This window comes from Odontesthes bonariensis, chromosome 22, assembly GCF_027942865.1.
Source record: "Odontesthes bonariensis isolate fOdoBon6 chromosome 22, fOdoBon6.hap1, whole genome shotgun sequence".
NCBI classification, from domain to species: domain Eukaryota; kingdom Metazoa; phylum Chordata; class Actinopteri; order Atheriniformes; family Atherinopsidae; genus Odontesthes; species Odontesthes bonariensis.
Genome location: NC_134527.1, coordinates 19,862,465 through 19,887,683, shown reverse-complemented (window position 1 = coordinate 19,887,683; position 25,219 = coordinate 19,862,465). Strand labels below are relative to the sequence as shown.

At 42.2% G+C, this 25,219-nt stretch overlaps 1 protein-coding gene across 2 annotated transcripts in view; it reads left to right on the top strand.

The window, feature by feature from the left end:
• The first annotated feature begins 3,832 nt into the window (after window positions 1-3,832).
• LOC142372813 (carboxyl-terminal PDZ ligand of neuronal nitric oxide synthase protein) overlaps window positions 3,833-25,219 on the top strand; it is a 53,534-nt gene continuing 32,147 nt past the window's right edge. For both annotated transcript variants that reach the window (XR_012768327.1, XM_075455791.1), the window contains exons 1-2: window positions 3,833-4,324; window positions 5,910-5,981. Coding sequence is in view for 1 of the 2 variants with exons in the window: in XM_075455791.1 (XP_075311906.1) it covers window positions 4,220-4,324; window positions 5,910-5,981 (177 nt within the window). In the remaining variant the exon portion in view is untranslated. The remainder of the gene's footprint in view (window positions 4,325-5,909; window positions 5,982-25,219) is intronic.

The window sequence follows — 25,219 nt, the reverse complement described above, 5'->3', positions numbered from 1 at the left end:
TATCATTTCAGTTTATTTTAACTAGATGTAACTTTATTCAGTTCTTTGACCATGTTAAACGGAAACAAACTTCTTCAAAGTCGAGTGTATTAAAGCTGCAGTCTGCAGGATTTGTTGTTGTCATACGTAAAGTCCTACTTTTTGGCATTTTAAGAGTTTACATGATCTATCAGAACGCTTGAAGTTGAAAACGGTGACCTCCGTAGTCGCAAAATGCAAGAAATGCTTATTTTTTAACCGAAAAATAAAAAGTTATTCAACTTCCTGTCCCGCCCCATCAAAACACATGAGAACTCATGCACGTCTACGTGCACGCCAGATGCGCTTACACGACTCCTCATTCATCAACTCACCTGCCATTTGCGATCATGGAAGACACAGTAAGTAGACAAGCCCGTAATGAAGTTCAATAGTCTAGATAAATAAGCGTGGGGACGAGCCTACCTTGTATCGCGCGTGCACAATCGGTGATTGACAGGCAGCAGAGCCCAGCTCGTAACCTGATTGGTTACCTTTTACCGGTCCGGTCTGCAATTTTGTAAACAAACCTGCTGGCTTTGGAGGGACCTAGCGGGACATATAGGGGACCTAGAGAACTATTTTTTTTTTTGTATTGGGGTATTTAATGTACTACTTTCAGAATCCCCGGACAGTTCCAGGCATTATGCCTGAAAAAGAGTTGCAGACTGCAGCTTTAATATTGTATTAGTTATTGTGGCATGTAGCAATGTTATTTGTTAGCATGTTCATGTATGGTTTGTACACAGTGTTGGGCTATTCAATGAGCCAAGCTCTTTGTAGGCACAACATACTGCGAATAGAGTGTTTTTCCAAACTGACACATGAGCACTAATAGACCAACTCTAACCCCCTGCCTGTCATTGTTTCTACAAGTTAAATTATCTTAGGCACCAGCCCAAAGTTTTATTGTTTTAGTATTTCTGTCTCTTTGCACTCCATAGAACTAAATCAATTCAAGCATATTTTAGCTCTGAGAAAAAAAAGGTAATGTTTATAACAAAAAAAAAAGTGTTTAAAAGTAGGTAAACCAGAGTAGAGATTCTGTCCAGAGAATGTACAGAGGCAGATAATGACTAAATGACTACAGGTGTGTGGCAGTTGGCACACAAGGACCCAGTGTGAGTCAAGTGCAGGCAGCCAAACTAAGCCCTTATCTAATTTCCAACTTACACACACTCAGTGCCTCCGCTCAACTCCTCTTTTTGTATCTTCGTCCCTCCCACCAGAGATGTAAGCAGAGGATGCAACGACTGACAAGACGTGAGAGAAGGTGAGAGGCGTAAAGCAAAATGAGACGTCCGTGCTTCAGCGCATCATTTTAAACCATCAACTACTAAATATGTTGTGTAAAACATCTTAGCTGCACGTTGTCTAATTATTTCTGTCAAATGAACATTAAATCTATATTTAACAGATTTTTCTTTTCTTTTTAAAGGTGCAGGAATAAGTCAAATAGACTTCTACTAAATATACACAGCTGTATACTCTCTCATAGCTCCTCCAGCAAGCCTCTATTTTCCTGGGTGCATCTTCGAACTTGGGACATCCTTCAGAATATTTTGCTGTGAACAATTTCTGGGTCACAAGCAGGAAGTCGGAGGGGCGAGGGGGCAAGAAGGCTAGAATCAAAGAAATGAGATGAGCCTTAAGTGGAATAAACTAGGAAAGCAAGCACTACCAATTAAAACAAGATTTATACACAAGAACTTACTCGACTCAAAACTGGAGCTTTAGAAATGCAAAACAGACAGAAACTGGACAAGAAAACCAGGATCACATGTAAATAAATCACCTAAAACCACACTGCATTTAGCCTCTAAAAAGTGAGATATAATCACTTTATAAAGCATAATATCAGCTAAATATGCTTTCACCTATATTTGAACATATCAAAGAAATGAGGCATAATATGTTAAACATAAAGTTTTAATGATGGGATGTAGATTCTGGAGCAGCTGGATAGAGTTGTTTCTCGCTTTCATCAAGCCTTTATGCTAAGCTAACTGGACCAGTTCAGCTCAGCTGCATTTTAACTTCACCAATTTATGCAACCAACAGAGGGCGCCATGGCATCATTTTAGTATCACGTTAGAATGTATCTTTGTATTTAAATGCAATGAATGAGTAGTACAGTTCGCACAAAGAATGATCTTAATCATTAATACCATTCATACCAGCTGCTGCAGCTTGATTAAGGCTGAGGATGATTGAGAGTCAAACCTTCATCATTTTCAGTTCACAACTTCCCCAGCAAACTATTTTTTACTATTTAGAGATGTTGATATAAAGTCATTAAGACAATGTTTTAAGCTGGTAATAATGCCTTTTGGGTGACCGGTGATGATGAGCACAACCCTTTGAGGTCCGTGTGACTCTATGTCATTAGATCAGAAATCTAGCCCGAGGCTCAAGGCCTAGCAGAAAGATATAATGAAGGAAAGGTCTGAAAAGAGGAAATATCTCATTTAATTTCATGACAGTTTTCAGGAATAATTGTCCAGGGTTAGAGTTATCATCACTCCATGAAACCACTGATTTTCAGTCCACCTCTTGTGTCATTTGGCATAGCTCAGCCTTTTCTGCCTGTTTCCCCTCCTTAAGAATGACAGCCACCCTTCCATGGAGACCATTTCTGGTGATCTTTTAATGAATAATAGATGGAACAACTGAAGGTCCAGATACATCTCTCAGATCCTTTTACTGGTTTCCGCTGGATTTTTGCATCTCTCTTAAGGACATCCGCACACCAGGCATGACTGTGTTATCTTTTTGTCGATGCAACAAAATAAATTGAAATAAATGAACTATCTTTGTAACAAGTTGCTGTTAACAAGGTGCCGAATGATACCATTCAAAACGTGTCCTTTGCAAAGTTTTCTGTTAACACGACACTGGTTCATCCCAAGAGTTATTCTTGCACAGTAAGGCAAGGCAAGTTTATTTGTATAGCACAATTCAACAACTAGGCGATTCAAAGTGCTTTACAGAGACATTAAAACAATAGAAATAAAAAGCACGATTTAAATTTTAAACAAAAAAGAAAGAAAGAAGAACAATAGATTAAATCAGTAGGCCCTAGTTAAAATGTGATTAAGTTTTGAAACTCAAGCTTCAGATTTGTTTAGTTAACAGAATAAACATCCCTAAAAGTGGTCATGTACAATGACTTCACTGAAAATGACTGAAAAGGTGGACAGTATCCTAAGAGAAACTTTGAAGAATATTCTTAAAGCCAAGAATTATTGCTCAGGACCACATTGAAAGAATATATATAAAAAAAGCCATCCATCCATTCTTCTTGTAAACCCGCTCCGTGGAGTTCAGGGTCGCGGTGCCTATCCAAACTGCCATGGGGCGAGGGGCGGGTACTGCACCCTGGAGGGGTCGCCGGTCCACCACCAAACATACAAAGATATTTGAAACAGGACGCATTCAATTACCGTAACTGCCCTTTTCTTTTCTTTATGTCTGCAGAACCCCCCCTCACAGTAGCGCCAGCTTAAGTTCCAGCAACGAGCACTGTTTCTTCTCCTGAGAGGGGGGTACTAACTTGTTTATTGGCTGTCCTCCAACTCCGTGTTGCATCACGCTTGGGAACTTCGTCCCTATGAGGCACTTTGCTTTGTGCTTTGTGGAGAGAGAGAGAGAGAGAGAGAGAGAGAGAGAGAGAGAGAGAGAGAGAGAGAGAGAGAGAGAGAGAGAGAGAGAGAGAGAGAGAGAGAGAGAGAGAGAGAGAGAGAGAGAGAGAGAGAGAGAGAGAGAGAGAGAGAGAGAGAGACGGGTAGACGGGCGGCTGCAGCTTTGCCACCAACAGGACGGAATTCAGGAATAAGCTCAGCGCCTGCGGAGAGGGACGCAACACCGGGCTGCTCCTGCAGGACTTCAGAAGCAAACATCCTCTGCACGTTCCACCTTTTTTTTTTCTTTTTCCTTCTTCTTTTGCGACAGGCGTATGTGGAGGAGAAGCCCGAAGTGTCTCCCGGTATTTCATCTCCAGGAAACAGTCGCGCAGTTTTGTCCTTCTTGAGGACGGGACGTTTTGGAGCCCAAAGAGACAACAATGGACCGCGTTTCCACCGGGAAGTCCCTCTCGGAGCCGCGTTGTGCTCACGCGCGGGGATTGTAGCGTGTGGGCAGTTATCCGTGTAGTTGGTGGTCGGTGTGGACTCGGGTGGGGTGGTCGGTTGGAGCCGGTGGGATGCCCGCCAGGAACAGGTACAACCTGGTGGACGATGTGGCGGACTCCAGGGTGCCGCTGCACAACGAGGAGGCTTACCAGCATGGGATATGTTTCCAAGCCAAGGTGAAGTCAAGAGCTTGGGTCAAACTGCGTCTGACTCTGTAGACTTGCATTATGTGTTCTGTGAGTGGCAGGTGTACGGGACCCAGGAGCTGGGATCCATCATAAAGTTGGAACGCATGCTTCGTTTCCAGTGCTTACCTCCACACATGTGGTTTGTTAGTGCGAGTTAATCACAGAGTGTCGCTTTAAGCACGTGTATGATAATCTTATGGAAGCAGATGCTTTTGATGGCTGCTTTTTCAAGGTTTTCCCGAGGCTTGAAGTGATTCCCCCTTGGGGGTGCAGCTCTACAGCACTCAGTGTTTATAGTGCGGGCGCAGCTGATGGTATTTGTTCATCATCATTTGAATTGTAGATATTTCATCCAGTATAAGGGGCGACAATGCCAATAAATGTCAGATGAAAACAGCTAGATATAGTATTTTGTGAGAATAAGACTTAAAGATAATTAGACCCCAGAGAAGTAGGAAACTGAAAAAAGCAGCAGCAGCAGCTCACATTATAGATGCTTAAAACGGAGAAATGTGTTTGGCCTTTTCCAGTCCACAGATTTCTGTTGGTGGGCTTAAGTCACCCAAATCAGCAGCCTTTTGCTGGACTGCATGTGCTCACATTGTCACTCCAAGTGTATAACAGGAAGCAGCCCAGAAAAAGAAGCTCCAAAGTTCAACCTCATGGGTGCTTGTACTTCATTAGGTCTTTTTATTATCATGTCAGTTCGCGCTCAATTTTTCAGTGTCTCTCCGAACCACGTGACACAATCGTGTTATTAGTTCACTTATTTGGTGTGGATTTACAACCCTCTTGCATAAAAGGAAAACACAATAAAACACTTCCACAAACAGCAGAAAGTGAATATTATAGCCATTATATGATATTTTCTATGGAAGATACCGTCTCAGTCAACAAATACACTATGGGATATTGAATGATTAAAGGTTAAGAAAGTAGCGAAGTCGAACAACAAAACATAACCTTATCTTTTGCCAAGGCGGGGTACTGCTTTTACACTCTCAGACTGTTTACTTGAATAAAGAATAGTTGCAACATCAAAGGCAACACGTTCCCCGGAGCCTCTGATGAATTCAAATGCATGCAAGCCACAGAGCTTGCTAACAAGGCATGGCTGTGTCATCTATACCGCACATTAAAACAAGTCTGACAGACATAGGAAACACATAGCTGCCACAGCGCTACGCAAATATTGGTTTTGCAGGGTAAAGAGAAATCTATCCCTGCTCAGAAGAATGTGCTGCAGGTGCTGATGCTCAAAGATGGTAACCGGTGTGTTTTCGAGGCCGGATGTTGGCGGTGTCTTCCTTTACAGAGGTTCACTGTTTTAAATGATTTCTCATTTTGATGCCGTTTCCTCCAAGGTTGCCTCTGTGGGCCGCAGGCCAGGCTGTGGGAGTTACTGTTTATCCAGTGGGAAGTTCAAGAAGGAAAATGGAGCTGAAGCATGTTTAACAGGCACAGAGGAGAGATGGCCGATTGAATACAGCATGTCAATAAGGCCGTGATTACGGAATATTCTCTACGTTGCTGTAGCTGACTTTTGTTGTCTGTGTGTGACCTTTCGCAACAGTACGTGGGGTGTCTTGACGTTCCCAGGCCCAACAGTCGGATGGAGATCGTGGCAGCTATGAGGAGGATCAGGGTAAGATGAACATAAAAGTCTCACGTGTGATGAAAAGCTAATGAATCTATGATTAAAGCATAGTTAAAAGTTCAGAAAGATAAATCTGAAACCTGAACTGACACAAGCGTGGTCTTTGAAGACATCGGCACCAAAAGAACTACTCCTTTGGTAGAGATTGCCCGACGATGGAGGACAGAAACCACCTTTGCAGTAACACACAACAAAAAGAGGGTGCTGCTGTCTGATGAGATTAGTTTTGAGAGTGCAGTCATGCATTCGCTGGCCACTGGACAACAGATCCCAACATCTGATGAAGGGAAGCAATGCAATGATGCATTTTAATGGGAAGAAAAAAGCACTGAGAGTGATGTGGATGGTGGGGCAAATGTGAGAGTTAAGTGTGTGTGGGTGTGTTTATGGCTGCCTGGAGCTCCTTAGTTTTTGCACTCTGTCTAGCTGTCGGTTTATTTATGTTGGTTAAACGAACCTCCTTTTATATTCTTGTGGTAAAGACTTGTTTGCTGCCTTCTCAGCCTTTTTTTTCTCTTTTGCGAACTTTCTTATTCGCACAATGATATCATAGAAATAATTAGCTTTTTTTTCTCTCCCCCCTCCAAATCATGACAGAGATGACTCAGACCATCAGGGTGTTCCTGTAGTCCAAGTGTGACTCACTAGACTAACAGGGTTCAGACACGATAAGGCTTTCCAGCCCTGGCCAAGTACAGAAATGTGCAAATTCATTTATTCCAGCAACCGAAAAGCCACAATGTGCATTAAGCCTTCAAAGCATGGTCTTTAAAACGGCTTCTTTTTTTCAAAAAATGTATTCCGGTGCCTGTTTCGTAAAACACGGGGTTTGTAGGTGACTGCCGTGTTAAGTGTGTGTTTAAAAGTAGAGGAAACACCCACTGTTTGAGAGAGACCGAACCAATCCTCAGGAGTACGTCTGCAGAGGCAAATGGAGTCTGTAACCTTTGTGGTGGGACCGAGGGTTTAGATGCTGCAGTTCCAAAACTGGCAAGTCGATAAGGTGGTAACTTAAAGCTGAACTCCAGGGTGATGCCACGCAGGCTGACACGGATGATAAAACAGGAGTAAGCACAGGCAGGCGGGGGATATTGCCCCTGGAAAAAGATAATATATTTTTTGATGTCAAAGTAATACCCGTGTATCAGTATCTACCTATGTCGATGCCATCTTAGAACACGTGTGACTATTAGCTTCCCTTCAGATGAATGGAGCTGCAACTCTTAGTGTGTTGCGTTGGACATTTTTTGTTTTTGTTCCCAGGTCTGGTTTATGAGCTGAGCCAAGTCAATACAAACGACCTTTTGTTTATTCATTTGTCATGTGTGTTTGATGTAATCTCCACTGACAGAGATGAGACATGGACTGGAGATATCGCCATGGTCTGTGGATCTCTTTGGATCTTTTTTTTTTTTTTTTTTTTTACCATGCCGTGCCCTCTTTGCAATCCGAGCTTTTAAGCCAGAGTATACTGTGTAACTTTTGCAGAGCAGCATCCACCTTTGGCACAAAGGGCAGTCACATGATTACAGCAAACTGAATCTGAAGCCATGCATACTGTTGGTTCTAGATGACAGCCTTGTTAGTGCTTCAGTTTGAGTCTGGTTTAGGACCGAAGTGGGAAACTAACAGGGCACTGTTTGTTTTATGTAGGTTTATCCAGGTTGTTCTAACAAGATGTGACATGTTTGTTAGTGAGCTTTTTAGGTGCTGCTGGCTGGTTGTCTGGGGCTTAATATTTAATAATCAGATACGAGAGTGGTAAGGATCCTTTCACAGAGCTGACAAAGCCTATTTCTCTGTCTTACTGTGTCTGTTAAATATAAAGTGAAAAGACAACATCATCATAGGGAGTCTAATGGGAGCAGGGAAACTAGGGCTGCTGTGTTTTTTTTTTTTTGGTTTCACATTTTCACGCAATGTTGTTTTATTCTTTAAATCCCTTGTTCCTGTGTCTCTCAGTCAGTTTCACCTCTGCTGTTGTTTAATTTGCTGCCAGCTTTCTTCTTCACCTTTATTCGATCAGCTTGCTACTCACCTCCATCCATCCATTTTCTGCCTCTCATCCGGGGCCAGGTCGGGGGGGCACAGACCCCAGGCCTCCCTCTCCCCAGACGCAGAGGTGTTTCCAAGCCAGTGGAGAGATGTAATCTCTCTCTCAAGAGTCGTGGGTCTGCCCTTAGGCCTCCTCCCAGCAGGACATGCCCAAAAAAACCTCATCCAGAAGGCATCTTGTTCAGATGTCAGAACCAACAATCTCATTTGGCTCCTTTTGATGTGGATGACTAGCAACTGTATTCTGAGCCCCTCAACCTATCCTTTAAGGCCCAGCCACCCAAATTCTGTCTCCTTTCATTCACTTACCTATAGGTCGTGAACAAAGGTGAGGTTGGAACGCAGATAGACTGATAAAGCTTTAGCTTAGTCTTTCGTTTCAGCTCTCTCTTAACCACAACAGACCTGCCTGGTGTGGATGTCACTATAGATTCTTCCCCACTCCATCGGTCAGTCCCCTGTTCTGTTATTCCCCCATTAGTGAAGAAGACTCCGAGATACTTCAACTTCTCCACTTAAGGCGGAACTCAGTCCCAACCCTGGAGTTTCAATCCACCAGGAGTGGAGGCTTGTTTTTAAAAGGGACTTTGCAGGAAAACCTCCACCTCCACAATATCCCGGAGACCAATTATATGTCTGCCCGCGACGCAAAGACCGGCTGAGTCCCGACAGGCAGGCGCATGCGGACACAAAAACCATGTACCTGGCCCCAGCAGGGCCATTTACAGTTTCACTCTGGATTTTCACAAGTTGCTTTGCTTCTTGCTGAGGTGCATTGCCATGGTAACTGCACAATAAACCTAACCTGCTCTCAGGTAGGTTAGGTTCAAAACAACTCTTTTGTAATGAAAAAGAACAACAGACTTTCCCTTCTAGTTTGAGATCTCCACCTCTTTGCCGATTTCTCATTAGCCGCAGTTTCAGGCTGTTTGCCAAAGTGCTTTACAAGACGTCTGCAGACATTTAATTCTTTATCACGTCCAGGTTGTGACACGTCTAAAGAAATGCATTAGGATCATCACTGGAAGATTTGAAAAAACTCTCAACCTAGTGGGTCTGAGTGATTAGTTTGAACATTTTTGGAGCATAGCTTTCATAGAAAGGGATCTGGCAAACGAACCCACTGATCAATTGAAATGTCGTCTTTGTCCTTGACTTTTACTTCCAGGGCTTGTAACAGCATCAAGGTTGCAGCAGTAAATGTATTTAATTCTCCATGAAATATTTTTCAGGCCAAGCTACATTGTAGCGCAGCGGTAGCTGAACAAGTGTAAGTTAGGCAGCAGCCATACTGTATCTCTTTAAAGGTTGCTTTCTGCAACAAGCTTACTTTAGCCATACTTTAGCTCCTGAATACCAGACCCGGGCTGCGGTAGGATTGTCCACTTTTTTTCACTCGCTGATCCCATAGTGTTCACTTCATAGAGGGCAGTGGATACTTTCAGGTATGTGCTGCATATACAGCGTGTACAGAATAGCTATGTGCAAAATCTGAGGCGATGGACAGAACAAGTTTGCTGTTTTTGGTGGAGAACATCTGATCGACAAAACTTTACGATAGAAATCTGTGGGCAATTTTTTTCTTTTTAACTGCACCAAGTCTGCTTACACATGTGGTGGATGCAGCCGTGACTAGATAATAATCTTAAATATACTAGTGATGAATTTACATTACTCACAAAATATAATTGGACATGTTCACGGTGGACCCATTGTTGTAGTTGGCATGCAAATACTGCCATAAAAACAAATCTCAGTTGTCATGTTGATAAGGCCACAAAGAAGCCATCAAAATCCCACAGAAATGTCAAGCAACCGCAGAGTAGAACAGTGCTGCGAGGGGCTGGGAACCAAACTGAATTACAGTATCTCAGCCCTCGCGTGTTCGTGGGCAATTTCTGGAATGTGCTTTAAAAGTTTGGCGTTTTTTTTTTTAATATAGTTTTCAGGTTCACAAACTTCCCTAGTGTTGCTTTAAAAAGAGACATTACATCTTACCCCCCCAATATATATTTACTGTTTGAACTGGAAAAACCCAAGTTTCAGGCATGTTCCTGTGCACAAGTTCTGCATCTCAGACAGAAAGAGTGTCAGGGTGTGGTGTAGGGAGGACACGGATGCGGACTTTACAAAGAAAAGGGTGATTTATTTAACAAAAAACAAAGTGCAAAACAAAAGGCGCGGCAAAGCCGGATTCCAAAAACGTTGCTATTAACAAAACAAAACAAAAGAACATGGCATGGAATAAATACTTAACTTTGACAAAAACGTGGCAATCATGGGAATCGTGGCATGGGTTACAGACTGACATCAGGTAGATAAGGAACCAACAAACAGACAGGGGAGACCGGAAACTAAATAGAGGGCTGGGAGTGATTGGAGAGTGAGTGCAGCTGGAGACAATGGACAGGTGAGGGGAATAAACTAATTACCTGGGTGAGGGAAGTGAAGGGAAAACTAAACATGGACTGAAAACAAACATAACCTAAACATGAAAACCAAAAACGTGAGTCTCTGGGCGTGACAAAGAGATTCTAGCACTTTCCCGGTTGAAGTCTGCAGAAGCTTTTTTGGCGGAAATGAAAAAAAAAAAGCTAGTGAACTAATGGACAATTCGAAACACAGCCCAGTACGACTGTAACAGGTGCATTGCATCAATGAAGCGGTGGGCTGGCATTGAGCAATTATTTCCCAGCATGTCCTGCTTAATGTTTTACAAGGTTGATAGACCAAGAAGAAGTGTGCAAACATCTGCGTTTCCATCGGCGTGGCTGCTGAGAAGCATGACCTTTTTGATTTGCAGAGTTGCTCTCCTTAATTAAGCAAAGAGAGACAGTAGTTCTCCCTACTGTGGGACTATAAATGGTTTATCTTATTTTGGCTTAGTTTAGAATATTTATTTAAGTTCAGTATTTTTATCTCTCACTTTATCAGACACTGTATTTTATCAAATGCAAAATGAAGATGGTAATTGCATCATATTGGCATTGTGTCCGCGGTCAGTCGCACTGCTCTCGGAATAACTGGAATCAGCTGTTGTGATAAGATAGTATCAGTCGACCTCTGTGTTTTATTCCATATGAATTCCGTGAGAGGAAGTTTGTGTTTTTCCATCTTCCAGAAGCTGCAGTCTGGTTTTAAAGTCTTTAAAGAAAGTGTGAGTCCACCTTCTGTTTGTGCTGTGGCAACCACTTCTTTTCTGGTGGAACCCTCTTACGCCGTGTGAATGCAAACGCGCCAGAGTCTAAGGGCTGGCGTGCGCGTTTAGGCTTGTTTGCCAAGTCAAATGTAATTAACTTTATAGATGAATATTGCAAGACTTCCCGACTTTCCCCTGTTTTTTTTTTCTTCACACAAGCAAGGCCCCGTCTTTAATTTAAAGGAGAAACACTTTAGCTGAGGGACTGAGCAGAGACTCCACGGAGTTGAGTGGGATAAAAGGGAATGAGGAATGAACTGATCACAGTGAGGAAGTCCTAGAGTGGAGAGGGGTTGTGTGGTGGCTGGCAGAGCCCTACTGTTTTCATCTCCCTCGGCTAATCTCCTCGGTTTCAGTCAGTGTAAGAAAAACGGCAGCGAACATGAGATGAGAGGGAGGGCAGACCGCGGTTTGACAGAGCAGAGGAGTTGTGCTAGTCTGGTGAAGTCTTTCACACACTAAAACACCTGCCATCCCCACAGCGAGTGAGTGAAAAGACACAATTTTGTATCCCGTGGATCTTTTCAGAGATGCTCTTTGTTAAATGTTTCCCCATTATGGCTGACTGGTCCCACTGTGCTGGTTTTTAAGAATTTGTTTAATTCAGTTTGACCAGTGGCTTAGAAAGTGTGCTCACAGACGTGTGTGTTGAGAGAGAGAGAGGGAGCTGCAGTGCTCTTTAATAGTGAGACCTCTCGCATTCCAACAACCTCCACGATCGATTAACGGGGCCGAATCACAAAGGCCGCTGTCGCTTCATCCACATGGAAAGATTCAGTGTCTTCCATGGCTCACTGCGTCATAAAAGGACGAGTGTATATCCTGGAATGTCCTTGAGAAACAAACATGTACTATTTACTGGAGGCCTCTGTGTCTCTACAAAAGGAACCAAGTTTAAGGCTGTTCTCCTCCTCATCCCACCTCTCCCTCATTCCCAACCCCCTCCCTTCACTGCTGTTTTCTTTCCATCCTCTCACTCTCCTCCTACCAAAATAGACCGTCTCAATTTAGCTCATCTCTGGCTATCTACTCAGTGCTGACAGGAATAGATTTTAGACAGAGGGCAGGCTATGCAGGCTTCCCTTTGAATTTTGATCAGCTCTAATGGGATTTTAAGCTTCCCTCACATGTCCGTCAGGATGCAGCTTCCCACCACAGACTGCCAAGAGTCAGATTTCCACAGCTTTCATCCTTTTTTTCTTTCCTCACTTTGTTTTTGTAGAAGATCTCATGAGAAGGCCGCCTGTTCAAGAAAAAAGGAAACCCGATGTTTTGCTTTATTTTTTGTTGGTAGTTTTCAGTACGAGTCAGTTGAGTCTGTGTCAGACTTGAGAGCTCGCTGAACTGTCACATCTCAGTCAGGAGCGGATATGTGACTGTGGAGATGGATGTCACGAGGAGACAGTCACTCTGGACCTATCAGAGATACGTCTGTGTCGCCACGCTTCACTAAAAAACTGCAGGCAGAAAAATAGAAATATTTATGTGCTAAGACAGTTGCTCAATAGTAAATAAGTAAATAATTTGTCTGGGCCAGTGGGGATTTTGACAACCGATCCCGGCTGCCACAGGGTGACCGACGAAGCTTTTCCTGGATCGGCTGTCGGTCCGTCAATCCATCAGAGGCGTAACAGAGACAGACAGCCACGCCTGAACGCACTCGTACCTTCTGAAACAGTCAAATCGCAGTTTAACCTATTATTCTGCTGTCTGGATATTCATTGCTGGGGTAGTTTCTTGTTTTGTTTTTGTTTTTTTTTAAGGGTATTTGGGTTTTCGTTCTTTAAAGATGTTAAAATGCATACAGTAGTCCCAACTTACGTCCTTATCACAGCAGTGAAATGCATGCTTCAGATCAACTCAGTTAGAACTATTGTTGGTGGATTCAGGCATTTCTCAGAATCCTTGAGCAGCTTTGTAGAACAACGGATCTACGATTTAAATTTTGGATGAACGGTTGGCTGTGCTGCACCACTAAAAAGAGGTGTTGCTCTCACCTCTTTGCTTCCACTCTGGACAGTCGGTAGCGAAAGGCAGTAAGCATCAACACCCTAAGTGAGCCTGCCCTGTTGTGTTGTTGTGATCAGTCATCGAAACTTGGAAAAGTCACTGCTACTTTCAAAGTAAAGTGGCAAAGTAACATGTCAGACCTAACAAATAAAGTATTTCTTGTGCCAGCCGGTGAGGACAGCTTTTTATATCACAGTGGCATTTGTCAAACTATTTGGAAGCAGCAGAAATAGCTTGTTCCCATTAGTATAACCTGAAATATCCCTGCTTTATTTCCAGTTGTTGTTCCCCATCAATTCTTTATGGTTGAACTTTGGGAGTGAGCTGTAACAAATGCTTTCCCTGAAGGTTGATGAAGACACAAAACACTCCCAGCTTAGTGATCACATCACACAAATATCCACGAACAAATGTGAAATATAGAAACAAGGCATTGTACTTTAAACCTACAATAACCTAAGTGGGATTGTATCATAGAGGATGATCACACAACATAACCATACATATCTGAATTGGAGTCAGGACCCAACACACCGACAGTTCTAAAATATCATTGAATTACACGTCCCAGAAAACCAGGGGTGAAATGAGAGCACAGTGGGGGGCAGTTGCACGTCACATATGCTGCATTTAGGGAGGCTTCAGCCATAATGGGGGGCTTTGTTTTCACTTTGTATTCATGCCAGCTTAATGGCAGATGCACTGTAGTAGGTGACCTATATGTCTGTTGGATTAGACGTGATCTCTGCTTTGAGAAAGTGCAACTTCTTTGTTTGTCCAAACACAGGGGGGAAAAAAGAATCCCATTCTTCTTGATTAAGAGTAACTTCATAATTCACCAGTGCCTGATCTGCCGTGTTAAGGCTTTGTAACACCAGAAAGGGGCACGAAAAAAAAAAACCCTGTCTGCCTCTTTTAGCAAAACATGAGACTGGAGAAACTTTAGATTGTGCTAAGACGATCAAAAAGGCCTTTTTTCTTACTGGCAAAAAATGTTACTAAAACACTAAATCACCATCTACCATCTGTCCCTGCTTTAATTCAGTACTCATGTGTAACTGGACAGCCAGTCTTTGTGTAGATGGATGAACAGACAGGTGATGAATTGTCCCCTGCTGCAAAGTCAACTGGAGCTTATTAAAACAGTTACAAACACGGCCATTCAACACACAGGGAACTGAACTCAGGCATTTCTAACTTTATTGGATGCATACTCTTTGTGTGTTTGCACCTGCAGTCACCTGTTGTCCCAGCCAATGAGTCATCAAGGGTTTTCTTAGCTTTAGATTAGAGGCCTGAAATTTGAGTGGTATTTAAAGTGGTACGAATCTCCCAGCGTCCTGCTGCCTGACCTTTTTAGTTTAATTTCATTTCCAGGTTTATCACAGCTGATTGGGAACCCACAAGTCATTTCAAGTGATCCAACCCATTCCAGCCCCGATGGCATGCTTGATGTTTTCTAACTACCAGGGTGACATTTCTGCTTTGGAGGATTCCCTTAAAATTGTACTCAAACATTCATTTTTCCCCATCTGTAAAAAATTTTGTCCAGTTGTGCACTCAAAAATAAAATAAAATTCTACATTTTACAAGATGGGTTTTCTTCATATTTTACGTGAGATAAACATGGTGTCGGGTGATTTGGTCGTGTGCCTGGGAACACTCGGAGCGTGAGCAGGCAGATGAGCTATGCTCACTGTACTGTGGTATCGTTTGTTGGATAATGATTGAGGAAAGTGCTTCAGGCTTTTGAGTTGGCAGGATAGGATGCCCCACTTCTAAACGGGATTTAAGAGTCGTGTGTGTGTGTGTGTGTGTGTGTGTGTGTGTGTGTGCTGGAATGGGTATTCATCTCACTTCTTCAGCGTATGAAATAGAAAGCTCGACGGTGTTATTCCTGCATTCGCATCATTTCATCTACCCGCATTCTGGTTTATTTTTTGTTTTTTTCGTGACCTTCATCTGCCTTTAAATATCGCTCTTTCCTCTGTTCTGTCTGCTCTTTCTGTCCCGTTGCAGGTTTGTGTATCGTTAAACACGCGGGAGGCCATAGAGCTTTAAAAGCTCTGACTTCAGGTTGATGTTAAATCGTTGTTGACATCCTGATGTCAAAATCTCCATGAACCTAAACAGGACTGTTGTAGCTGAAACAGCTTTTTGGTGACGAGGAGGGATGACTTAATACCCCTAACCTGGAAATATCATGTTTTCCATAAAATGACAGCAAAAGTAAGTGTAGGTTTGACTAAGTTTGTGGGGAAAAAAATACAAAAACTAAACAAACACAGCAGCTAAACAAGAAGACTAAATTAAATGTTAAAGAAAATTCCCTCAGACTCAAACTGTCGGCACTCATGAATAAGTTTTACGAATTTAATATTGCATGGTAACAGGAAAGAATAAGCACGTCTGCCGTGCAATATTAATGCCATTAAATGCATTCATCTGTCATAAGTGCGTTGGCATCAGCATAAGGTTAACACAGCTGGTTTTAATAGTTTATACTAAATTTTTATCTTGCTGCTTTCTAACAATCGGAGACGAAAAACGACTTTTCTCGCTGGAGTTTAAATCACGTGAAAAAACATCCTCTCCGTGTAGCTGACGGCTGAAACCGTGTCGATAGTGTGTGGTCTCTGGTTTTGTTCCAGTTTAAAACAAATCCCTTTGAAATTGCCCCATCTGATGATTAGTTCCATTCATAAATGCTGGCGCATCTTCCTAACATCCGCAAACCGGTTTTAACGGCGCGTTGCCGCCATCAAATTAAGGCCGAGTTGGGATTTTTCCTGAAATAGATAAATGTCTCACTTTCAACACTTGATGTTCTCTGTGTTCTGCTGCGGATGAAATGTTGGTTTATGAGATCTGCAAATCATTGCTCTCTGCTTTTATTTACATTTCACACATTGTCCCGACTCTTTTTTTTTGGACTCGGGGTCGTAAATTCACCAGCAGTTGGATACTCACACGTCCAAACACGTATCTTTTTACACACGGATTAGAATGGTTTGGAAATCAATACAATAACGACTAGATGAACTGATAATGTCACTGCTATCAACTGAATCTCGTCAATTCCATTCCAATTCCTATGTTTTAAATGCTGCTGCACCACATTGTATTAAACCGTTTCCTCGAGTTACGAGTTGTCGCTTATTAATGGATGTGTTACCATTCACTGAATATGTTCAAGTCTAAATATTAATCTAGTGGAATCGGAGCATGTGCACTTTAAATGTTTAACTGTGTTTAGACTGATTTCTAGTTCATTTCATGGAAATGAGAGTCAGAGAGATTTTTCTTTCTGTAATTAGTTGAGGACACCATTAACCTCCTGCCATACTCCAGCTGGATAAATGATGACAGCAAATTGCTCCTCCTGAAGAACTTTTCAGTGCTGCCTTTTGTTTAATGTCTCAGCCTCCAACCATACATTATCTGTCATTTGATTACATTAGCTTTTCAACAGATGAGCTCAAATCTAAGATGCTATTTGATTCGATTGGGGAAATATAGATAAAGACGGTGCAACAAACTGCTTTACTGTGAAAGTTTTAGAAGCTTCTGCATTCATTGTTATCTCTACTCACATCAACCCATCAGGGCAGAAGAACTGAATGGATAATGAGGGAGGGGACGGCTCATAAGCCCATAATCATATGCACTGGGGGCATTTGCGTTTTATGTGGAGCAAAATCTGTTTCCAAAAATCTCTACTTTTTCATGTTTTCTGCCACTTCGTTTGAATAATTTGTTCCCAGCTGGATTTCAGTGTAGTTTCTTTCTTGTCACTTGCCTGTTTTCTCGCTTCGGAGGCTTTGATGAAAGCCGCGTACCTCAGATGTCTGTCCTTCTTCCCGTCTGTTTGTATCTGCCCGCTGTTGCCATCACCCACTTTAGGAACGTTTGAGAAGTGCGGGAGGGTGTCGTGACTTTTCAGTGGCTCTTTTGGCTCGCTAACATGTTAAGTCACAGATAAATGAGACATCACCAAACCTCTGACACCTTTGGGCAGCCAAACATCGAAGCATCCGTCCATGAGTGGTATTCCCACAGCAGAGTCATGCAGGCTGCTGACTACATTTATAGTCACACTAGCCTCATGGACCTCTGGATGCCATTTGGTTGGTCTCCCACTTCAGTCAGGACTAAAATATCTCAACAGATGTAACATGCATTGCCATGAAATATTGCACAAACTTTAATGGCCTCCAGTGGATAAATACTTCATAGTTTTACTCCTGGGCCACCATGAGATTGATATGAGTTTTATACTCACATAGAGTGATGACCATGTTAACACGATCTGTTAAACATCATCACGTTTGTTTTGTCATTGTGAGCATATATTCGAGTTGACATTTAAATTCAGCTGATCCCACAGGGCTGTACACTCTTTATATTGCCTCAGGGAAATAACGGAAAGGCGGTGCAGTGATCGTGCTGGTTATCGCGCTACATCCCCAGCAGTGCTCATCTCCAGGTGGTCCTTTGATTCTGCACCAACGGACGTCACTGTTTTTGATCCATCTGAATGTTCTTAATCTGCTGCAGAGTGTTTCTGATGGGGAAACCGGGGCTTCAAAGGGCCATTAAATGAAAACACGAAATAAGAATTAAATCAATCTCTTTCCACTTGACACCCTGCTGTTTTGCTTTGTAGATATTATCTTGATAACATATGAACGGTAACACAATTTACGCCACGTGGGTGTTAATATGTATGATCCTTGTCAGGTGGAAGGAAGCAGGGAGGCCGGAAGAAATGCTGAAATCAGACTCTCATCACTCAGTCAGCACTGTGTCATGACACATTCTGCTCTACCTGACAGGTTGCAGTTGGTGTGTTTAGTGTGCATAAGGAACCTCTCAGACACAGATTAAGTTACTCATGTGTAAGCTTTATGAACGCTCTCCCACACTTCTCAAAGCCTCTTGTAAGGGGCTTTTGGAACGCGTTTGGAGGTAAGGCACAGATGGCGACCCCGATTCGCACCCTCCTGAAACAGGGTTAACATTTGGTGAGGCGCTGACCTCAAATCCGACATTGTATTTGATAGTTTATCACCTACTTAATTGTTGTTGCATCTGTCCCTTTTGATCGTTCTTCACACCACCTGTGGCCTCCCCAGGGTTCTATCTGTTCTAATGTTCCGCTTGTGATGGCGCCATGTCAAGCTGCAGATACATGCGCCAACATGTCCAGGTTAATGATGAACATGAGCTACTCCTTACAGATTCGAGGTGGTCATTAGTCTCGCTCAAAGCACTGGTATCGAATGGGTAATCCTTGATTGGTGTAGTTTATTTCCTGGCTGCTCATCCAAATCATTTGGGCAGTGCAGGGTAGTGGTAAATGGCTGATTATTCCATTAATTACTGATAGATGTCATGATTGTTTTCTTGATTGATTAGGGTGTAAGAGACTGTGTCATCATAATGTTTTGTTTCTGCGCTATAGAGAGAAGCTGCAAATCCTCACAGCTGGACTGGAATAACTAGCTAAATGTCTGAGTAATTCCTGATTCATTTCCAGTCATCAATTAAAGGGACACTATGTAATTTCTTCCCCCATCTAGTGGTGCAATTTTATTTTGCAAAGTTGAATGAATTTGCTCTCTAGCGCCTCACGTTTTCAAATGTGCGCTGCAACTTCTTGAACTACGGCAAGCGGAATGTGTCAAGATTCAAGAAGCTATAGCTTCAGACTCAAGGTCCATACAAACAAAAAGAAATCAAGACACACAGTACAAAGGATTACATAACACACATACAACAACACTATGAATACAGATGACAGATAACATGTCAGATAACATAACATCTCCTTTGGTGTGCAAGCAATGCAATTAGTCATATTCCGGGAGTTACCGGAAGTGACGTCGACGCAGCGTTAGCATTAGCCTGCGTTAGCAATAGGAGCATTAGCAGCGGTAAATAAACTCCCGGTAAACTTACAAACTTTCTAATGCCTCGTTTTGTGAGTTAAGAGCCTATGTGTACTACGGCAGAAGTTTGGTAACAATCAATGCATTATTAGTGGGATCATTTACGAGATAAAATCTATTTAGCTTTTTTTTTTTTTTTTAACTTTATTAGTAAATCAACAAAATAACAGTTTACAAATGTGAGCATAACGCCAAAAAGAAGATATCCAGGGGGAGCATAGGAATAATAATAAAAAGAAGAAGATGATGCACTTACAAAAAGAAAGCTAATGAACACAAAGACATATGTGCCAAGGAATAAAATCTATTTAGCATTAGCGGCTGTAATAAGCCATTTGGCGGAAATGACGTCACAATGACGTCATTTCTGCTTGTAGGCCTGGTGGGGAAATCGCGATTCGAAGTGCTTTATGTCCCTCTCGGCACTTCGTCATTTTTCATAGACCGGAAGGACATGGCAGCCTCCATAGAGCTTACCTGCTCTATGTAGATACAGACAAGTTATTCTTCACTCAGGAGGATAAGTGAGATTTTTGACAGAGATCATTTTACACCAATGAGGACTAACTTATGAATGAATATGTTGATTTGAGCTAATAAATGACTTAATTTATTACATAGTGTCCCTTTAATTAATGAAAGACTCAAGTTCTCTTCCTTATACTCTGTATGAGAACAGTCTTTGAATGTTTCTCCTTTCAATACCTCAAAATTATGACCACTAGTTTGGGACATCATGTTGACCCCTCTTGTATAAAGCAGTGTTCATACAATACGAATGTAGTGAGATGATGCTTGCATCCATATTCCGGCAGTTAAAGGGACTTTAGGACCTATGATCTGACAATATTTGTCCCAGTAATCCTGTCACTCTGACTGTTACTCCAAAGCTGCACTCCGCATCACTGTGTTCTCTGTCAGCTTCTTTCTGCAGAATGCTCTCTTTCTCCATTGCTTGGCCTTACCCTTGGTTCTACAAGCCTGTCAATTAGACACCGAGTTTGCTTTTGGGTTTGATTTTATGCGTTTGCTTTCTTGCTTTCATTTAATTTTTGTAATTATATACCCTTGGCTTAATCAGCCTCAACTGTTATCTGGGCAGCCACGCTTGCTGAGCGAGTTAAGCAATTTGAAAATGACATGCAACTGTTTGAAAGCCCCAGAGAGAGAGCGTGCATCTCGGCCGTGGATCATAGCTGGCAGGTGAAATCATCCATCAGATGAAGTTGTTTATTAGTAGGACCGAGTATCACTGCTCATTTCTTGAATTGGTTCTGCTCCACAAGGTCTCAAAGTTAGTGTCATCATGGGTTCAGAAAAAGGATATTTTTGTTAATGGAGCAATTTTTAAAGTCAGAAGTTCCAGATTGTTTTATCATAAACTGGAGGCATCTGAAATTTTAGCTACATCAGGGCAAGTTGTCAACAGGGCTCCTTACCAGGTTTGATGTATTTATTTATTTTTTAGTTCAGAATGTGTGCATAGAGAAAGAGTGGATGTTGAAAGTCTGTGTCTACGTGTGTGTGTGAAATGCCATGACACGACCAAGAAAAAAACTCAGCACTGCATATGTTTATATAGCGGTCCCCAGCTACCATGCCTCAGACCGGTATGGGGACACACAACGGGGACAAAAAAGAAAAAGAAATGTATTCTTACTTTGAATGAGAAACATATAACGGTGTACGCTGCCTTGTCTGTGCAGCGGCACCATCGGGGCTCAAGAACATTCACTTAGCTTGATTGAATTTGACTGGTCCCACTGCATATGATCCAAGAAGTGCAAATTCTTAGATCTGTGACCCATCTGGGAATGTTTATGAAGGTCCGACCAGTTGTTCTCAGTGGATTGGCAATAATCCCTGTGGAAATGATGCAAAAGTTAGTTTGAAACAACATATTTGCCAGCACTGTAGATCAAAGGCAAAACTGAATTCCATCCTTAATGGCATGATGGCAATTTATACTGTTTATAATGCATTTATACCAGGGGTCTTCAACGTTTTACAGGCCAGGGACCCCCAAACTGATGGAGAGTTGGAGCAGGGACCCCCTACTATTTATGTGGCATACAATTGTGTTTTATATTTAACGGGGCCTAGTGCTGTGTATAAACATAGGTCCTCTGTTATTGTACATTCAATACTAAGCTATTCAAATAATACACAGGTTAATATATTCATGTTTCATTTTAAACATGTGCAAGGTACAGGGTGGCCGTGCCACTGCCTTTTATAAACAAACATCTTGCATACAACACTGAGCTATTCAAATACTCCAGGGGGTTAACCCCCTGGAGTCTAAGGCCTTTTCAGAGACTTTGAGGCAGTTGTCACCACCTTGACATTTTCAAGTATTTCATCTAACTGTAAACATCTATGCAAAAGTGACACATATGGTTGTATTCGGAAAAGCCTAACAAAAAACAATATGAGAGTGAAGTGAATGTAATACAAACAAGTTTTATTTAAACTGAGGGGAAACACAACTGTACAAAAAAACAAGTTTTAGAGGTCTTCAAACAGTGCAAGAAAACACACTATAAATACATCTAGCCAAGACTTTTGAAGGTTGAACCTTGTAAACAAAAGTGTTGGCTGCATAAAAGTAAAAAGTGCAGTCAGAAATGTTTTTTTGTTTTCACACAAACTGTAAAAAAGTAATTCTGACTCCAGGCATTGTCTCTGAGAGTTGAATACAAATTAGATGGGTGTGTAACACCCCTGATTCCCCCCCACCCCCCTGTCACTCTCCATGTGATAATTGTCTGTCACTGGCAGTGTCACACCCAGAGACTCATGTTTTTAGTTTTCATGTTTAGGTTATGTTTCTTTTCAGTCCATGTTTAGTTTTCCCTTCACTTCCCTCACTCAGGTCATTAGTTCACTCACTTCACCTGTGTTTTTTCCCTCAGCTGCACTCACTCCCCAATCACTCTCACTCCCTATTTAGTTTCCTGCCTCCCCTTTCAGTTTTGGCCGGATCTTTGTTGATGTCACTGGTACTGTTACTGTGTTGCTGTTAGTTTCCACGTCATGTTTCCACGCCAAGTTTTCGTCCAAGTTAAGTACCTATTTATTCTATGCCCTGCCAAGTGTTTTTGTTTTTCCACAGTCACGTGTTCTGAATCCGGCTTAGCCGCGCCTTTTGTTTGTACTTTGTTTTTTGTTAATAAATCACCCTATTCTTTATAAGTCCGCATCCGTGTCCTCCCCTTCTCTACACACAAACCTGACAGGCAGGACATTGCTGCCTTCCCCCACATGCTGGCTGAATGGGGCGTGTTCTCACCTGTGAATAGCCACTCAATCACCTGGTACTTTACATGTGAATAGCGATAGGTGTGGCCTAGGAAGCTGCTGCAGTCTGAGACTACAGAAAATCCAAAGATTTCTGTTCACTCTCTTTAAAAAGGGCCACCTATATAATTTATTTTAATATATATATATTTGAAAACTAGAAGTTTCAAGGTTTTTAATGGTGTCACTTATATGTTTCAATGACAAAAACTCACAGAGTTACAGATGTGTTTTTGGAGATGTGTAAAAAAATCCCGCCGGTGGGATTTAGACTCCAGAGTGTTTGCATGTAGATGGGACAATGAATCCTCAAACCATCTGTGGATGGCACATGTTTGCACACAATTTGTGAGAAAAAACTGTTTGGAAAAAAAAAAAAAAAAGAAAAAATTTAAATGTTTATTTTTTAAAAAAAAAATCGTCTAATCAACCAAAGATTTCGCGACCCCCCTGCAGTGCCTCCTCGGACCCCCTGTTGAAGACCTCTGATTTATACAACTGCACCCCAACTCATCTCCCAGTTTAGACTACAAAAAAGGTTGTAGGACTAAAGACTCTGGCTGGGACAGTTTTCTTTTTAATAAACAGTATATATATGTATTATTTTAATGACACAAACCCAGCCTACTGAGGTAGATGTTTAAGTGAGTGCTTCCTGCTACACACATACAGTGACATGCATGGTACATATTTTACTTAGTTTTCTTTTATGTCGAAACAGCTATAATTGCATTTGGAGGAAGCCCTCGCTCTGTCAGAATGGGAGGAAAGAGGATTTAGATGTCGTTTTTTTCTGTCCTCACTGCATGTTGGTACACTTCAGTGTTTCTTCCATTATTCCAGATGTCAGGACATGTAAGATTAATTCTCCTTTTTAAAAAAAAACAAAAAAAAAAACATGTTGAGGCCCATTGGTGTTCTTTTATTTAAAACGCAGACGAGATTATCGCCCTGGTGTTACATCACTTTGGATGTGGGTTGTGAAACAATGTAAATCATTGCAGCCACAAGCGCACCTTTCCTCTGTTTGTCTATGAGTGTAAGTGTTTGGCATGCTCAGGTTGTTCCTTTGTACTCCTCCAATCCCCATGTGACTAACCCAGAGTAGCTGCCGTTGGCGCTCTGGCTGCCTTTTCACTATGCCTGTCAGCGACTCACTCGAGCGTGGGTCCATTCCTACTCCAAGGACATCCGTGCTAAAGGAGTGCCTTCCTGGGCTTGCGGCAGGGCTCAGCTGCTTCTTCTGACGAGCAAACTTCAAGTGTATTTGGTTCTTTACCAATGATGTCCTCATTGCACTTTCCATTTTCAGTTTTCTGTCCAAGGCAGGATTTCATCCTAACTTTGCTGCCTTTTGAAGGACATTATCACAGTACCGCCATGGCTTGATTCTTCTCTGCTTCTCGTCCAATGTAATATCACAGGCCACGATCGATCAATTCTGTCTGTCAGCCACTTACCTGCTTGTATGTAATGTAAGTCATTTATCTGGAAAATTCACAGCTGTAGCTCCCAAATGGAGATAATGCAACATCAGTACTGCATGTGTCAGCCTGAAGATGCTCACTGAAACCTATAAAAAAACATGCTGCTGAACTGTAAAAAGCAAATTACAGTAAACTCTCAACAAAAACAAAGCCCTGAAAAGCAACACTCTATAAGATAAAATAAAGAAAAACTTTATTACAGACCCAGTTTTTCTACACTCTTGCAGTGAGTTCCAGTCTTGCGTGTAATCCTGCTGTCATGGAGAAGCCCCCATTAACCAGGCCTTCAGCGAGCTGTTTGCTGTGAGCCCTCAAGAGACGGCTTCTGCTGCAAACTAGAGGCTGGCTTGTGATATTGTCACGCAAGGAGTAGCTTCTCCCATCAGTGTTGACAGTAGGCAGCGGGTGCACACCTGTTTTCCTTTTTTCTGCTCATCTTTTCCTCACAAGGTTTTCACAAATAACATAGTTAGTGTGCAGAAAAACAAACTCCCCGCTGCCTCTTATCGAGGCCAAGGTCGTCATCTGTGGCGACTGTCAAGGTAATTGCTTTCTCATACACACACTGCTGCTGACTAATGGTGCGATGTGCCAGTTCACTCTGGAGGGTTTGGGCGTTTCTGCAGTCGGGGGCATCACTCTGTGCCCCCCTGTCTGGGCACGAGGCTGAGAGCATTGTCTGGAAAAAAAACACTTGCAGAGTAAACGGGAATTATAGCAAATTTTTTCCCCCCCTTTTTTTTTTATATCTATTTTATGCTGGAAGATGCAGCTACTTGAGTGATTTCCCTCTTTGAAGAAAGAAAGAAAGAAAGGGAAAACGAAGAAAAGGGCACTTACCGTGCGTGAAACAAACACAAAATGGAATTTGCTAACTTTGATTGAGATGGAGTACAATGATTTCCATGACCTCTTTTTTTTTTTGTTTCCCATTTGAATGATTTAAAATCAGATGTCGGGGCAGCCGTTATATTTCCCAGCTCAGTCCCGCTTCCAACAGTCATTTCTTTGTATTGTGAATTGGGGGGGAAGCAGTGAAATTCCTTGGAACTCCCCAAATCCTTTGGATTTTAATGAAGGGGTTGTTGCTAGGTGCCATTCTATAGGGCCTATTGTGGATTTCTATATGGATTCAATGGTAGAAGAGGGAGCATCAGTCACCCACAATGCACCCGCATTCCACTGCATTTCAGGACTATTGGAGAGTCCTGTGGGCTCCCCCCA